Source organism: Chaetodon auriga, chromosome 5 (assembly GCF_051107435.1).
Source record: "Chaetodon auriga isolate fChaAug3 chromosome 5, fChaAug3.hap1, whole genome shotgun sequence".
NCBI lineage: Eukaryota > Metazoa > Chordata > Actinopteri > Chaetodontiformes > Chaetodontidae > Chaetodon > Chaetodon auriga.
This window is the reverse complement of record NC_135078.1, coordinates 21,752,757-21,770,546: the sequence shown is the minus strand read 5'-3', so window position 1 is coordinate 21,770,546 and position 17,790 is coordinate 21,752,757. Positions and strand designations below refer to the sequence as shown.

The 17,790-nt window shown below is 46.7% G+C and overlaps 1 protein-coding gene across 1 annotated transcript in view; it reads left to right on the top strand.

The window, feature by feature from the left end:
- The window catches only part of fam222aa (family with sequence similarity 222 member Aa), a 45,786-nt gene extending 27,996 nt beyond the window's left edge, over nt 1-17,790 (top strand). Inside the window, exon 3 of the mRNA XM_076729939.1 lies at nt 14,272-17,790. Coding sequence (XP_076586054.1) covers nt 14,272-15,746 — 1,475 coding nt within the window. The 3' untranslated portion in view covers nt 15,747-17,790. The remainder of the gene's footprint in view (nt 1-14,271) is intronic.

Sequence of the window (17,790 nt, the reverse complement as noted above, 5' to 3'; positions counted from 1 at the left end):
TGTGTGTGTGTGTGTGTGTGAGGACTAGGGTGGCAGAGCAGTTGGGATGAGAGGGCGAGAAAAAGCCCCTGCATGCAGATGCCGAGTGGCTGCACAGTTCATTGATGCGACTCCCATTAAAAATCCCTCATACCCTCAATAAAAAAGGACTTAACTGGCTCTACCATCAGCTGGAAGCGTTCAGATCGGCTCGCCAGACAATCAATTTCCCCCAAGCGCACAGAGCTTAGCGGGAGAAACGGGAGGCGGAGAGCGGGATGTTTCCATTATCACAGCCCGCTCTGTGTCTGGACTCGGGGGGTTGGGGGTTGGGGTTGGGGTACTGTAGAGCGGGGAGTGCAGGGGAGAGAAAGGAGGGAGCGGCAGAGGGAGGTGGGGAAAGACAGACAAGTGGAGAAGAGAGCGAGAAGCAGAAAGGGAGACAGAGAAGCTGGCTTTTCAAAAAGCCATTGACCGCCTGCCCTTAAAAATATCATATTGGATTAGCCTCACAGAGACGGCCTTTTGATATTTTTTTCTTTGGCCGTAGAATTAAAAGGAGTGCGGAGCATTACTTGAATTATAAATCATAGGCACTTGCTTTCACTGCGCCCAAATTCCGCGCATATGTGGCTGCACTCTCAAGCGCCAGCCCCTGTCATTTTTAATTAAATCCCCCCTTATGGGTGACATTTGTAGCTTGCCCCCTCCTTCGTCCTCCCCTCCACATCTCTCTACCACTGCCCTAGATGGAGACATGAAAGGCAGAGGCGGCAGCGGAGCCAGGGCCTCTCATCGTGTTGAGCCCCAGAGAGAGGGCACCCATCCAGACAGATGAGAGAGAAGGACCCTGCGAGGGGAGAGGGGTGAATGGATGCCGCTGACCCCAGCCACCCTCAGCCACCCTCAGCCAGCGGCGACCTCCCTCGCTCCCCGTCCCTCTCCTTGATTGTCGTCCTCCACTTTGGGTCTGAAGGTCCGGGGAGCAGGGGTGAGCAGAGCAGCCCTGCTCCTAGAGGGGAGAGGGAGGTGCGCCAGGCCAGTGATGAGCAACACCGAGATGGCTGGACAGGAGGCTCAGCAGCCCCCACCACTACCCTGCCTCCTTCCTGGCCCAGCCAGCAATTACTCTGCCACATGTCAGCTAAAGGATAACAGGTCCAGAACCCCTCAATTGACTGCTTGATGGGAATATTTCTGCCTGGCTATTTTCCAAAATAATATCTTTTCAGATTTCTGCAGCTTTTCATTTGTTTATTCATTACTTAGCAGCTGCATTTGTCTCAGGCATGACATTTTCGAGGAATGGCATTGTCACACTGGGCGTGCGCTTTTGCTTTCTTTATCCAGCTGTAGGTTCTGCCCTTGTTAACCACACAGGTCACTGCCACTCCCTATTTGCCTTGCAATTGGGTCACGCTTTGGGCAAAATCTGGGTGTTCCCTCCTGTGTCAAACCCCAGCAGAGCCTGGCTGCAGTTCACACACACACACACATACTTTTGGTTACAGTGCAATGACTTATGTAAGTCTAATTAAGACAGAAACTGTTTCTCATCATTATGAATGCAATTGTGGTGAATTCAAACTCAGAAAACCAGTTTTGTCCCTTGTTAAATGTCTCACACCTGCAGCCATGACGCTCTGTGACACCACCCAGGAGGCCTGAGGTGCCAATCAGCCAAGTGTAGATGAAAAGTTCCCAGAAGGCCTGATAGCGCAGGTTCATGCTATGTCAGGCCATGTTCAGCCTTCCTCCAGCTTGAACGACAGAGACAACCTGGCCATGTCACACACAGCCTGAGGACATGACACGGAGGTTCACCTGGGGATTGTAGTTTTCCTAATAGCCCTGTGCCTCAGCAGGCAGAGCTGCCAGAGCCATTAGTTTGCTTTGCTTTTAGCAGCTTCTCTTCCTAAGCCACACTCCGGCGGAGAGGGAATATGCTCAGGTAATGACCTCCAGCCACCTCTCCTCCACTGTTGTCTGAGGCCGTGCGAGACATAACAGGGGAATTAGCTGGCATATCAAATTGCAGCGCGTTGTTCCAGCGGCTGTTATGTGGGGGGAAAAATAAAACAGGGGGAGAGTTTTCAGTTGAATATTTAAAAGTGGTCACGAGTGGCAGCAGAAATAACAACCTTTTCCCTGATTGCCTCAGTACCCCGAAGGTGGGGGGCATAAAGTGGAACTGGGGGAAAAAGACTGGAAAGAGAGCGAGGGAGAGAGAATCTGCATGCACTTGACCTTTTCCCACTGATTGAACCACCTCGTTTCTAACTCCCATTTGGAATTCCACAGAGTGCCCACAGAGACTGTCATTATTGCACAGTCTGCAGCAGGGAAGCAGAGGTCATGAGGTATTTTTCATAGTGAAAGGTGATTGACAGCTATCCATGGCCTGCCTCCTCCTGGGTGCCTACTTATGCAATCTCATTTTGGGGATCACTGGGTTTGCATAGCCACATGAAACGTGTCATTCACACTTTCATCCCAGTGCTATATTGCAAAATCCCGAGCATTAATGGAGTTTCACTTTATTTCAGAGGGACAGCCGTGTCATTTCGGTTGTACTAGTCTTAACTCATGCATACTACAGGCCCTCTTCTGTCATGTTGGCGTCTCAGTGCTGGCACACGGAGGATCATTTCCGGCTGGTGGCATCCCACAGAGCCATGCCTTCCCTCTGCCCTCTGCCTTCTGCTGTGAACACGGGGGGCGAAGCAATCTTATTGCCTCGGGAGGTGAGCTTGAGGAAGAGGGGCTCTGCTTTAGTTTTGGTCACAGCAGGATTTGGGTTGAAAAACAGGTTCCTGGTTCCAAAGCCTCCGAGCTGGCATTTGGGCATCCCAGGTGCAAGGCATCGACACCCTCTGTCTTCGCCTGCCAGAGAGTGGGGGTGGGTTGGGGGATGTGAGCGAGGGTACAGAGAGTGTCCGCGCTCCCTCGCCGTCCCACAGGAAACGACACGCAGCCTTGTGCCATCTCTGAGCTGAGCCCACCACAGACTGACCATGAGAGGCGTTCAGGAGGTGTCGCACGCTCCTGGCACGCTCCAAGTGTGTTTGAGTGGTCTCTTCATTGCAAATCTCAAAATAAAAATGTAGTTTTGGTCCAACGTTTGAATTACAAAGTGTGCAAGTAGGAAGAAAGGTTTCATTGTCCTTTTAAACTAGATTGCCAGCCTTTAATTGCTCTATTTCTGTCCAGTTCATCCAAACTCATCAAGAAATTACAGCACATTTAAAGGTGTTCATCAAAATTTCATTATATCTTAATATATGCAGAATAAATATTTTTTATGTTCTTTAAGTATCCAAAAAAAGTCTTACTTGATTCTGATTTACTCGTAAATTGGCCAACACACTCTAACATTTGCAGAAGGTAAATATTGATCATGGCCTCCTTTAAAGAGTCACCTTACGCTGGGAAAAGAAATGTCGTGCGATCCAATCGAGTCGCCAGCGGCAGAGTTTGGTGTTTTGGTCCGGACGAGTCATCAGCTTGCACCAGATTTTAATTCCATCCCTGGCTGTGGTTTTTCAGTGTGCTCTAATAGTGCAGAGGGTTTGGCGGAGAAAGCATGGGAGTGCAAACTGACCACAGCACAATGCTGAAATCATCGCTCCTGTGGGACATTTTACTACAGTTTCTGCGGTTTGCTCGTCAGGCTCGTTCTCATGAAGGCCATCTTCACATGCGTCGGTCTCATCGTCGTGTTTGCTTGGTTATTCGTTCAGGGTTAGCGTGTGTGTTTTTGTTTTTTTGCTGACCTCTGGTTGCCAGATCTAACTCTGGACCTCGAGTCCTTTGAACAGACTTTGGCTAACCTTCTAACGCTGGAGGAAAGCCAGGCCTGCATCCCGAAGTGTTTGATCTGTGAGGTCAATTTTATGTTTTATCTTTGTTTTTGACCAACCAGGTAACGTGAGGGCAAAAGTGTTACTTAATGAGCTGATGAAAGCCCTGCCAACCAGGAAGGTCTGACCCCACATTTGTCGTTCATTTTGTTTCACAGATGCATGAAATGAAAGTATATTAATTAAGAAACATTAAGATTTCAGCTTTAAGCAATACTTAAAATATAACACATGGCGTCTGTTAAATCCCTGCCTCCACAACTCCATTGACATTAAATCTTTCATAATGTTTTTTAATCTGACTGAAAACTTCCCATTTATGTATCTCTTTCCCCCTCGCCTCTCTCCTCTCCTCTCCCCTCCTCTCCTCTCCTCTCCCCTCTCCTCTCCCCTCCTCTCCTCTCTCCTCTCCTCTCCTCTCCTCTCCTCTCTCCTCTCCTCTCCCCTCCTCTCCTCTCCCCTCCTCCCCTCTCTCCTCTCCTCTCCTCTCCTCCTCTCCTCTCCTCTCCTCCCCTCTCTCCTCTCCTCTCCTCTCCTCTCCTCTCCTCTCCTCTCCTCTCCTCTCCTCTCGCTGGCATGTGTACTGCAGCCGAGTGCCTTGTTGTCTGTGCAGTGTTAAATATTAATTGGGAATCAGTGGAGGACTTGTCTCCTAAATGATAGAACAGAAGGGCCCAGGCTTGCCTCAGGCAGCCTGCAGGCGCCTTTCTTCTTCCATTTACCTGCAGGCCTGCGCACCAGCACTTCCTCCAGTCTGACAGGCCTGCCCAGGCGCCTCCAGCCTCCCCTCATCTCTCCCACTCTCTCCCTTTCTTCCTCCTCCTCTGCTCTCTGCACTGGTTCCTTTTCTTATCTCTGTGTGCGCTTACAATCTCTACCTCTGGGTTCCTTTACTCCAAACCTGTGTGTGTGTTTGTGTTGTCGCTGTGTCCATTTGAGTTTGTGCATGACTGTGAATGCTGCTCGCTCTTGGCTGTACATGAAGCCCTTTGAGAAAATAGTGTCACAGCGTGGCATATTCTCTTAAAGACAGGACAGGGAGGGCACAACATAAATCTTTCAGGTCAGGATTTTCACACGTCGTATTTCTTTCTTGGCTGTGTGTCCTGTGCTGCTCTCTGCCTCGTTGCTGAATGGTTTTATCTCTGTTCCTTCTTCCTGATGTTTCCCCATATCTGGCCTCGCAGTTTGGCTTTTTTTTCTTCTGTGAGCCTCCCTTTGTTCGTCTCTATCAGCCATGTCATCTGGAGAGGTGTACCGAGACAAAACAACTGGCACCAGCTGCTTTTTGGTGCACTGGCTGCCTCTAACTTGCAGATGACCCTTCTGGACCGCGTTAATTACGCTGCGGAGATTTGTTTTGGGAATCAAAGCCGTCTAACCTGTTGTTGTGTTTTGACTCCGTATCTGTTTGCGCTGGAGCACAGCTTTCCACAAGGTTCACTGAGGGTGTGTTGTGAAGTGGCAGGGCTGAATGTAAAATGGAAAAACCTAGAGAAAGAGGAGAGGGCAGCAGAGAGGCAGGGATATAACTGGAGGAGAGTAGGGGGTGGGGTTGACTTTGATGCCATAGGAATGAGTTCACAGGCTCATGAGCACAGGCCTAATCGCACATGACAATATCGGCTGGTGTGCCAGTCGCAACGCATAACCACCCCGCTGCTTGTGCTGACTCGGGGTATTTGCTGATAAAGCTCTGCTTTCTAGACCATGCTGTATGCACAATGAGGGTGGCCCAGGCAGGCCCGAGGGCTGGCTCATCACAGGCAGCCCGCAAACCGGGGGCTAGGTCCCCCCATCTATACAGAGCTGTGCACTCCACTAAGCCCTTTGGCCAGACTTGATTATTAAACAGAGAGCCGTTTTGTGATGAATATAGTTATTTTTTCCATTTATAATCTATTATGTTGCCCATCCAGGCCCATAAATTATTGCAAATGGAAAGAGCCTGGCGAAACTGGTGCCTGAAATGAGGTCGTGGCTGTGTTCACACTGTGAAATACTGAGGGATGATATTTCTCTATTGAAATGCCTTCTTTTTCCCCTTCTTCATCTTCTTTTTTGGCTGTCATGGGAACAAACATGGAGCCGGTTCTTTTTGTTTGGTCGTTTTGTTTATGGAGTGCAGCGTGTAGTGTGAGTTAAACATGTTGCCCCAGTTTCTGTGTTTTGTTTGGTGCACGGGTGTCCCACAAAAGGCCTGACATGGCTGCTGCTGGCCTGCATTCCTCTGTGGCTCAAAGAGGACATCAACTGCACACGGCGGTGTTGTTTTTGCTGGACAGACCATCAGTAATTAAGACGTGCAGCGATCCTGGGATTTCTTGCTTTAAAACACAACATAAAAGGCCTAATAAATCTGCCTAAATATCGTTTTGTCCTTTTAAATCTTCACAAAGGTTCGTGCTGATAACAGTGTTTTTAATTCCAGAGAGAGGCAGCAGGTCTGCTTTGGTGGTGCCAGTGGTGTTAATGGGGCAGGAATGCAGGACGAGCGCTTTCCCACGCTGTTAGTTTTCTTCTGCCGGCGCGTTTGAGACGAGGCTCTGGGCCGGCTAGGCTCTGCTAATGCAGCCAGAGTGCAGACAAATGGAAAGTGACACTTGTGTGTGTAGAATGGTATTTGTGGTGACGCTTTGACTACAGATAATAAAGTGTTCGCCCTGAGGTGATTTCGCCCGGCAAGCACCCCAGATGAAACTCACTTACTCAGAGAGGGAGACGGAAGAGACAGAGAGGGGGAGAATGAAGAGACAGACAGGGGGGAGGATGAAGAGATGGGGTGGGGGGGGGGGGGGGGGGGGGGGGATGACGAGACAGATGAAGCAAAAGAAGAGATAAAGAAAAATATAGAGAGGAGGTAAAGAGGACGAGGAAGCAGCAAAAAGATCAAGAGATGTGGAGAGAAATTCATAGATCAGAGGGTTCAGAGGTCATGGAGATTTGTCCCTTTGGTTTCATCCAGTTTCACCTGCTTTTGGAAAAAAAAAAAAGTTGTGCAGATCTTGCATAGACTTTATGGTTTTGACGACTAATAGGCATCAATGCTGGAGCTACTAAAGAGAAAGGATGTCAGGTTCATCCGGAGGGTAAAACGTTCGGATCAACTGTTGTTAGCAGGAGCTGTGCGTGTGTGTGTGTGCGAGTGTGTGTGTGTGTGTGTGTCTGTCTGCCAGGCCATGTGTACAGAGGAGTCCTTCAGGATCAATCAATTCTCAGTAATTTCCCCTACAGCCCATAAAAGCCAGGTCTGTCTGGAAGGAGCATGAGGTTGCCACATCAAACCAGCTAATTAATTTTCATGGCTGATTCAGTAACATCTGGCTTTAGAGATAAATTGTAACGAGAAAATGTAAACATGACTGTGTCCTGGCGGTATAATATTTCAGTTTCTTGGGAGGAAACCTTCATAATAGAAACCTAATTAGCTGTTTTGATCTGACACATTGACCACCATCAAGTTCTACACCAATGTGAAACAGGGAAATAATTATAGTATCAATAGACAAACATGTTGCGCAGAAAGTGTCAGTGGATCTTGTTTTTTTTCTGCTCCCTCCTGGTGCTATCTGTACCTGCAGACCTTATCTCAGCCTCAGTGTACTGTATTAACCGCACACGTGTACTGCCTCTCTGCAGGCTAACTAAATGACCTCATGCTGCAGTCTGTGTGAGGAGGAAGCCCAAATTAGGCTCTCAATTTGGTATTTCTTCCATCTGCTTGTGCAGGAAATAGATAGATTAAATCTTAGATGAGATTGGGTTTAATGAAATGAAAGATTAGATTTGGGAGTTTAGTCCAAGTTTTTTAAATCTCTTTTAATGATTAAATCCATTTTTGACATTGTGCCATGTCTGCGTGCCTGTGAAGGATCAGTGTGCAGATTGCTTTAACATTCTCATTATCCTCTTTGCTATTTGTGAAACATGTTGGCAGGTTAAAAGTCCAATATGTGATTGCAGTATGGCACCCCCTGTGATTTTATGTATTCATTCGATTCACATATTTTCTTGTGATTTAGTGTGTGACATTCGAATTAGACGTAGCACGGTGTTGACTGTGACATATACGGTTTGTTTACTTTGCAAAAATACAAATTTTTGACTTCAAGAATTGCACGAAAAATTACAATCGGCCCCTTCAAAAATAAACGAGAAGAATTTGGAGAAGACAGAGAGGAGTTTGGTGAAGAAGGCCGCGCTTTCTTTTCTTCTTCCTGGTGTACAGTTTGCGTTTGTTTGATGATTGTGATGACACAAGCAGTCGTGAATTCAGACAGCTCTATCCTCTGAGAAATCATTGCAGTTTGATTTTTATCTTTGCAATTATAGATAGCAAAGGCCTGACAAATAATTGCCTTGATTTTTTTCTCTCTCTGTGTTGTTGCACAGAAAATCAACCTTGAGATGAACAGAGGGAGATGAGTGTTCCTAAAAATGGCTTTTCTGATATCAAGCAAGCAGCAGGGTTCCCTTTCCCCTAACGTGCACTCGAATTGATTAGTCCTCTGGCTGAGGGCATATTCAACATGTCTGCCCCCCTGCAAGGCTGCTCTACCCTGTTGATCACTGGCTCATACATGTGCTTCCTCTGCTCCCTCTCTCCTCAGGAAGCTCCTGTGGGGCACTGAGGCTTTGATTGACTGGCGGCCGAGTCCACAGGACGCCTCTATTATTATCATCTCTACCTCTGCAGAGGGGCGGGGGGCTATGTCCAGGGGGTCTGGCCGACAGCCCCCGCTTTGTGTGCCCGATAGTCAATTAGAGGCAGCGCACTGCCGGAGACGAGTGGGATGCAGGGTTAATTGCAGAGGACCAAACAGCTGGCTCTATCAGGGCCCATTGTGTTTGCAGCAGTTGTCACGGCAATTGAGGCCTGGCTGTAATCGCTGACTAATCAGCCCTGTGCCAGATGACACCTCCATTAGCACAAGGCAGGTATTGTTCAGGATGCGAAGCTGCCTCTGGCTTCCCCCCGCCAGCCCGTCCTTTTACGGCAGGCTCATGGAGGTGGAGAGAGGATGTCATAGACCCTGATCCTATCTGCTAAGAGCTAAACAATAGCCGCGGGTCAAGGGTCCCTCCATGGCACAATGCTGTTGAATCTGCCCTTTCTAGGCTGCAGCGCATTTGACAGGTCATCCTTTTTTTTTTTTTCTTTGCAAGTTGAGGGATTCTGACGTGACGGACTGTTCTAGCCATGAATTATTAATTTGAATAACTTACAATTAGGGCAAAGTGTCTGTTAGTAGTGGAATGTGGAGAGGGGCATCCTGGTGGTCCAGCGGTGTAAAATGCATAGCACATAATTTAAAAATCCCCCATTTAAATCCTCTGTTGCATGCAAAAGAATAACATTTTGGGGGCGGAAAAAAGACCCAGCACACATAGCTGCATGTAGGTTGAAAAGATACACGATCAGTGTAGCAGCTAATGTCCTCTCTGGGCTCACACACATTAAACAGGAGCAGTCCCTCTCAGGGGAAAAGGCTCCCACTGAACCCCGTGTTTTCTTTCATCTTTCTGGTTCATCTCTGCTCCCGTTGTTTGCCCTAACCTCATCACAGACGGCTCTGTTTGTTTGGGCCGAAGTTAATGTGTACTATGCACTCGTTGTTCTGTGAAAACTTAATTGCAGTTCAACCAAACGATCCTCTCCTTTCATTTAAACAAGCGCTTTTCTTTCCCCCCACTGCTCACCAGTGTACATGGTCAGAGGGGATCAAAGCGTGTGGTAAGTAGGGATACAGGCTCGCAGGAGTGAGTGAGAAAACGCCAAGGGCTTTTTGATGTGTTGGAGCGTTTTCTCCACTAATAAGAAGAAACTTCTCCAACCTGCTCATAATTTTAGAACACTTGGAACACTAATAAATGGGAGCAAGGGCATTTCAGGCAGTTCTCTCAGATTTTTTCCTCTGCTTATTCATTTAAACCTCTAATTAAAATGCAAAGCATTCTCGTGGTCCTCTGGATTTGGTGCTGCACTCTCGCACAGCCTCTGACTCCCTATCTCCTCTCCCTTTTTTCTCCACTCCTCTGCTACCCCCCACCCCCCCACCCCTTTCCACCTCACCTAACTCCCTGCTCTCATACTCTCTCTGACTGCCTTTGCTTCTTGTGATCAACACAATTTGACCTCTCACTTGGAAGAAGTGCACAGAATTTAATGGATTTTTTACAGTCTAATCTAACCAGTTCCCTCTTTATTGCTGTTTTGTACCCAGTGGACCTCATCTTTACCAGCCCCCCCCCCCATGCCCACCTCCACCACCACCACCACCACCACCACCACCACCTCCTCCTCCACCCTCGCACCAAGAAAATTAGTTCATCAGAATTCAAAATGTACTGCTGGCTAATTAAAGGAGTGTTAATTGAGTGTTCAGAATTGGGTACCCCCTTCACTAAACGCACTCAGATACACACACACGCATGCATACACTGAAGCACACATGCAATCACAGTGACAGCACGGGGGTACACCAAGGACGTTGCGCTTGGGGAGTTTCATGCCAATCAAAAATGGAGAGAAAGGAGAGTGCCCATCCTCCAAGTGAAATGGGATTTCTAGATCATATCATGGCCTACTGCAGCTCAGTCTGCCATGTTATCCTATCCAAGCCTTGCTATCTCTGTCTGACCGCTGGAGAGTGTAACACTGCACAGATAGCCTCTCTCACTGCGTGCATCGTACTAATGAGGGGTGGCATTTAGAGATGTGCTGCTCTGACACATGGGCATTGTGTGCCAGGCACTGGGTGATTAAGGACGAAGGTCAGCCCATTAATTGCCTCCCTGCCATCTCCGCTCCCTGGCGCGTGATCTCTCAGAACTAATGCATGTGTTTGCCTGAGCTTTTATCTCATCTCCAGTGCAGTTCAATCATATGCTTGGTTTGTTTACATTCCTTTCATGTGAAAGTTTTTTTTTTCCTTACTTATTGTAAAAGCAGCACTAGCCCAGGTTTCCCTGTTCATTTACTATAAGCTGTTTCATGTGCTTGTGAGTGCACATAGCCTCCTGCTCTCAGGAAGGGAAAAAGCATATTCTTCCATCCCCAGGGGAAATAATTAATCCTTACAAGGCTGTCGCATGTCGAAATGAAGCGAGTGTGAAGCATTTAGCCCAGGAGGCATTGCAGGCTGTCGCCCGCACAGGCACCTGTTGTTGTCCCTGCCCTACATTTCATGAGAGAGCGCTGAGCAGAGGATAACAACATGCTCCACTGATGGCAAATGAGACACACAACTGCACATGCAGGTTTGTGTGTGTATGCGTGTGTGAGTGTATGTTTTTGCGCCCCCCCCCCCCCCCCCAACATTATCGTGCATTGTGTTTGCATGCACGACCACGCCGGGGAGTGTGCACAGGTGCAGGAAACCCCCTACCTTATGAGGAGGTGAGGGCTCACACAAAGGAGGCAGTGTTGGCTGCCTCAGAGGGTGTTTATCAGCCAGCACCATCTGTATGCTGCTGCTCATAGCTATGATCTACTGCAGCCTAAACCAATAAGTCACAGAGCGCCAGCCTAAAAAGAGACTCTCTCCTTTAACCTCCACGTCCTCACTTATAGACTTACTGCTCTGGAGGAGAGAGATGTGGAGACCCTGCGCATCAAACACACAGTGTGTATAACAGTGTGTGTATGAGAGTGAAATTACACCTCAGTTTGTGGCCATACTTACTGTAATCAACTTTGCTATAAAATTTATACCATGGAACTTTTTAAAGAGGAAGCTGGAATCAGAAGCATCCAGATGCTCATTTGCCTCCTCCTCCTCTTCTTCCTTTATGCCTGTGGGTTCTAATAACCGGAAGCCTTTGTGGAGCTGAGATGGGTTTTGTAGGCCTGAAAGGCCTCTAATCCCTGTGGCCTGTGAAGTGTGAAACCCTTTGATGCCAGGTTGGTGTGCCAAAGGCTCTGCCTATTGACAAACAAGGGCCAAGCTGGGAAAAGACGGAGGGAGAGGGCTTTCTCGTCTCTCAGAAGAAATGCAGGCTCAGGCATGGAAAATATGGACTCAGTCAGTGAGAAGGAATAGAATTAGCCACCCTTTAATGAATTTCCTGGCTGTTTTTATAGTTTTTTTTCCTCATGTGGCAGTAATTAGGTGGAATGATGGGCATATTGCAGCTGGGGGCTTGTAGGGGCGGCAGGGCACAGGCCCTTGATATGCCTGAAAGCCAAGTATCTTTCCTCATTTAGACCATGTGATGATCAAAGACAGGGTTTTTTTGCCCTCATGTAAAGAAGATCAGAAAAAAATGCTGCCATTCCATTTGCATGTGGATCAGCAATGTGCTTTGAAATGAGCATGTTTTTCTCTTCTGAGCAAATGAAATAAGTCTTCTGTCAGTTTTCCACTGCAAGTCAGAACATCAAAGCAAATGGCACTGCTGTCACCAGGGAAGCAGAGCTTTGCCTCAGTAAGGTTGGTTAGATCTTTGATAGGCTGACCTGGCACACTCAGCCTAGCCCATTAGGATGGCACCAGGTTCCCTCACTCTGATTAAAACGAAGTCATTAAAGCCAGGCTGGTTTTACAAATTTAAATTCTAATTTCAAGTGTGGTGTTTCTGATTTAGAGAGCATGTTTTCTGCAGGATGAGCCAAACTGACTGGAATGGGTTGTGCACAAAATTTGACTCGGGATATTCACAGTCTCTCCCCTCTGCTGTTAAATTCCCAATTTATTTCTTTTATGATATGGATCTTGTAGATTTAATCATTTTCACAGTTGGAGACCCATAGGGTTGTTGAAATGAACTCCCCATGCTATCTGTAATGGGAGCAAAGAAATGAGAATTGTGACTACTTGGCTGTGGAGTCTCTTTAAAATGATTTTGCAATTGCAAAGGAAATGGAGTGAGTCCCAGTCACAGCCTGCACCCTGCAGACTCCTTAGGTCGCCAGGACATTTGCTGACGGCACAGTTATGGCAGTTAATTTTTGTGCGTTTTGTTAGCTTTTGCATAAAAATGTCATTTTTGAAGGGGTTGCAAGTCATTTGTGGCAGCTGATATATTGCTTGTAAATTGAGTTCTTTTCCCAACCCCCCACCCTTTTTGTTACACTGAGCTAAGTAGCCATGAAATTGCCTGAATAATGTCGTTTAAATCCAATCTCACCGCGGCCCCTCACCTCCATGCCCAGCCCCCAAACAATGACACATGGTGCGGTTTTTAGAAATTGCCATTTTCCTGTTTGCCACCTCAATTCACAATGGCCAAGCCTTGGCTCATTGAGCGAGGGCCATTGCTAGTCTCGCTCGCCACGTTCACTGCTGAATTGAATTTTGGGATTGGATTGGTTTCATATGGCAAACAGTACAGATCATTTACATGTATATTTATAGCAAAGTCTTGTGCCTGCCTTTTGTCTGTTGTGCCATATATTATTCTATAATTGTAAACTGAAGACATGTAATAACAATCTATATAACAACACAACACAAGAACCTTTTTTTTGCTACTCTGTGTTCAAGGAAAAACCATTGGCATGTCTGATGTTTGAGTTGTTTGATCTCAATGATAATGAGTTTCTGTCTTTTTCAATACTTTTCGGCATGTGTTCATCTGCAAACCAATTTTTTCATTTTATCCTTGACTAAGTTTGCAAATAGTAGCACTCCAGCATTCTTGACTTGACTCTGGTCTGACATAGTTAACCTTAACCAGGCTAGTAATTCCCCATAGATGTTTAATTGGTTTTTTTCTGAGGGCCTCTCCACGTACTCCTCGATTGAATAAATGTGGAAATTCTGTGGCCAAGGGTAAGACCCAGTAAGTGATACCACTTATAAATCTCAAATGTGCCACTGCAATTAAACAAGCTTTTATCCCCTCCCCTTCGTCCCTCCTTGCCTGGTATCCAAGGCTAACCCAATTCAATGCTAAAGAGAGTCCGAATTAATTTCACAATGGACTGATTTAACAGCGCCTAAGGTACCAGGCTTTGACAGAATGAGTTTTTAAAAAGATCCATTTGTCTAGGGATGAACTTCCACAGGAGGGTGTGAAAATGAGATGGAAAGAAAGCTCAAATGGAGGAGGGGAGTGATGGAACATAAATGAATGTCAGCCCTGATTTACGATTTGCAAAGTCTGATTGGGTTCTTCTGCTGTGTTTCTGCTGTTTGCACCTGGTTTTATTCACCTGCTCTTGTAGAATACTGACGTTTTTCAGTCTGCTTTAGATGTAGTCACTGTAATGCTGCCAGGTTTTACTGTTGTAGCAGAGTAGTGGTTATTGCAATTGATTGATTGATCTGACTTTGTGGCTGCCATTGCTGTCGGCTCCTTCGATATTTGTGGTAATTAAACTCCTGGTCTGCTGTTCTGTTCTTCTACACAGACAGCCATCTGTTTTTTGTTTTTTTTTTATCTCAATTATTCATTTGACTCACACTCTTCTCTCTGTTTTGTCTTGCAGGTGAGCTGGTGGTGCCCACACATACCCCACGTTACCCCACCGCAGCAGAGCTTGATGCCTACGCTCAGAAGACGGCCAACAGTCCTCTGTCCATCAAGATCTTCCCCACCAACATCAGGGTTCCCCAGCACAAGCACCTTAACCGGACTGTGAATGGGTATGACACCACAGGGCAACGCTACAGTCCCTACCCACATCTCCACACAGGGGGCTACCATGGTCTGCTTGCTATTGTCAAGGCCTCCTCCTCATCGTCATCATCATCAACATCCACCTTTGTCCCTTCAAAAGGTGTTCTCAAGAACTCGGAAGGCAGACGGACTAAGCTCTCTCCAGCCCACGTAGCTGTTGCCCCATACCCACCCCCTAGTAGTAGCACTTTAGCCAGTGGCCATGGCCAAATGGTATACCACACTGGGCCCTCAAAGCCTCCAGAAGGCCCTGGACTGTCGGTTCCCCCAAATGTCACTGTAGCAGGCTCAGTGATTCCTGTAACAGGGGGCCGAGGCCTGGCCCTGCCCGCACAGTCCAACCTCCCCTCCATCCAGAGCATCATCTACCAGATCAACCAGCATTGCCAGGCCCAGGCTCTGCAGCAGGTGTGCCAAGGAGCGGCGACAGCACCGTCGAATTCCAGCCCCTCCAAGCAGGGCACAACTGTCATGGGGCTCTCTTCTAGCTCCTCAGGTGGAGGCTACGTGGTAGGAATGGGTCCCCAGGCTAACATGGTGTACACAGGGCCCGGGCTGCCGGCTCAAAATGCAGAGGCGATGAAGACCGGTGTGTACGCGGATGGTATGGACTATATCCTTTGGCAGAAGCAGCAACAACAGCAACAACAGCAGCAGCAGCATCAACAGGCCGTGCTCCGCATGTATAGTGGTGGTAGCGGAGGAGGGGGCGCCATCAGCAAGTCCCCCGAAACTTGTGTTCCAGGGGGCGGGATTATGGCGGCCCAAGTGTCCTCCTCTTCCTCCAGACCTTACCATCTGACGGCGAGTGCCAGTGGCGGAGGCGGGTTGGACAAAGTCAGTTCTTCCCCTTTGAACTGTGTGGGTATGCATGGAAATTTCTCAGTGGGTCAGTACTTTGCCCCACCGTGGAACAGTGTGCTGGTGACACCTGACAGTGACTGCTACAACCCCCAGGAGCTTATGGGCACCTCCACAGGAGGGCCAGCCACGGGGCACAGAGAGATGGGCTACCCCCATCACCATCACCTCTACCACCACCATCATCATCATCATCACCCCGCTATAGACAGCGGGGGAGGTTTGTGCTGCAGCCTGCCCAGCAAGAGCTTGTGCAACACGTCTGTACTGAGCAGCAGCTTGCAGTCTCTGGAGTACCTGATCAACGACATCCACCCACCCTGCATCAAGGAGCAGATGCTTGGCAAAGGCTACGAGACTGTGTCTGTGCCACGTCTGTTAGACCACCAGCATGCACACATCCGCCTCCCTGTTTACAGATAGAGGGGGAAGAAGAGGAGGAGGAAGAGAATCAAGAGTTGCGAATTTGTGAAGAAAATCAAAGTTAAAGAACAGAGATGCTTTTCTGGGTACAGATTGTTGAGAGTGGCACTGCTTTAACTAGTGTGGGAGCTTAGAGAAGAGCAGTTGATGTGCTGTGCGACCCTGGGTTTGGTGGTTTCAAGGCAGGCTGTGGGAATCCCAAATATGAAAGGTGGTAGTGATTGCCAGTGGGAGTGAAAAGGGATTTCAAGATTCTCCAGATGTTCCATTGTGTGGTTTGCCAATAGGAATTTTGGATTGATTTATTTTTTCTTCTTTTTTTTTGTTGTTGTTGTTGTTTTTTGGTTTTTGTTTTACTTGCCTGAACAGTTTTGACGAGAATCATAGGTTGACATGAAGTGCATATGCCACTCGTATCCCCCTTCCAAATACTAAGGATGAAGCTACTGTGTAGGTTGTCACTGAAACGGTCTTAAACGGGCCGACATTTAGGGCTGCTCTCAAAATCCAAAACTCTGTAACAGCACACACATAAACACTCACATAAACACACATACAGATACATGTGGAGACTAAAATTATAGGCAGTACTCGAGTGGGTATGTACAAGGATCATAAGGTTGAATTAAAAGGATAGTACAATATTAGTTATTATTGCTGTTATAATTGATACATAAATTGCACTGCTTGAATCTTGTTAACTTTGAAGTTTGGAATTGGGTAGTTTGAATATGATATATTTAAGAAACTTGAAAAACTTGAACCTATTTTTTGTTGTTTTATATATTTGTAGGTATATTATATGCATCGGCTGCTATGGGGAAAAGTGTCTCAAATGCTTTTTTTATTTTATTTTTTTTCCACTTTTGTTTTTATGGTTTAATGATTCCTCCTTAAGCTGATGTGCAGTCTCTTATGTCCTGGTGCGAGGCATAGTCGCTGCTTTGGTTCTGTAAGAACCCGGTCGGAGAGCTCTTTTTCCTAACCAACACTGGAATCTACAATAAATCTTGAAATACTTATTTAAAAAGAAAATGTCGCAAAAAAAAAAAATACAAGATAAAAAGAAATGTTACAATGAAGAATGTGATTGGGAGGTTATCTACATAACCTGTATGTTTATGCGTGTATGTGGCTGAGTGCATGCGCGTGTGTGCATTTTAGTTTGTGTTCTTCAAAATCCTCAGACTTTTTTTTTTTCTTTTCTTTTCTTTTCTTTTTTTTTTTTTTCCAAATTTTGTCATTACAGGATTTCTACCACCAAGACTGAAAAACTGATTCACCAGTCCCATGAACATCATATCTGAGTAATGTACAGGAGACTTGGCTCCCTGCTGTCGGAGGCTTTAGATATTCTCTGGAGCGTGAGTAGAGCTCACAAGTTCTCACGAGACTCCTGTAGTTACAGTGCTACATCCCCTGCTTCTGTCCAGTGTTATCATCAGGACAGAAAGAGGTGGGAACACATGGAAGTCCTGTTTTGGGGGTGCCGTTCACCCCTGATCCTGCAAACAAAAACAAAATGAAAACAATCATGCCCTGTCCTCTGGCATCAGATGAAATGAGACGAGGCTCACTGCTTGCCCTTGTCCGTTTCAGCCCCTGGTTGGGACACATTTAGCCCAGGCCAATCTTAACTTGATGATTCAGAGCAGTGAAATATTTATTATGACTGTGAGATTCCCTTGAATGTACTGCACTTAAATTACTGCAATGTGTTATTGCCTTGTGGGACTCAAGTGAAAGAGAAAAATTGGATCAGTGCAGCAGTCCTCTGGTCTTAAATTAGCATTTCTTTTGTCCGTCAAATTTCAATGGTAAATTGAATTTAGTAACTGGAGAGAGAGTGACGGAGCTTTGTTGTGGGGAAATACTGGCATCAGTCTAGATTTATGAAGTGCAATTATTATGACTGTATTAACATTTTTCTCTGAGCTTACACCAAAAAATGTAAACTACAGTTGTCAATACATTCCCAATGTACCACATCCCTAATCCCTCTCCTTTTTTGTTTTGAGGTGTAAAATAAATTTCTTTAAGAATA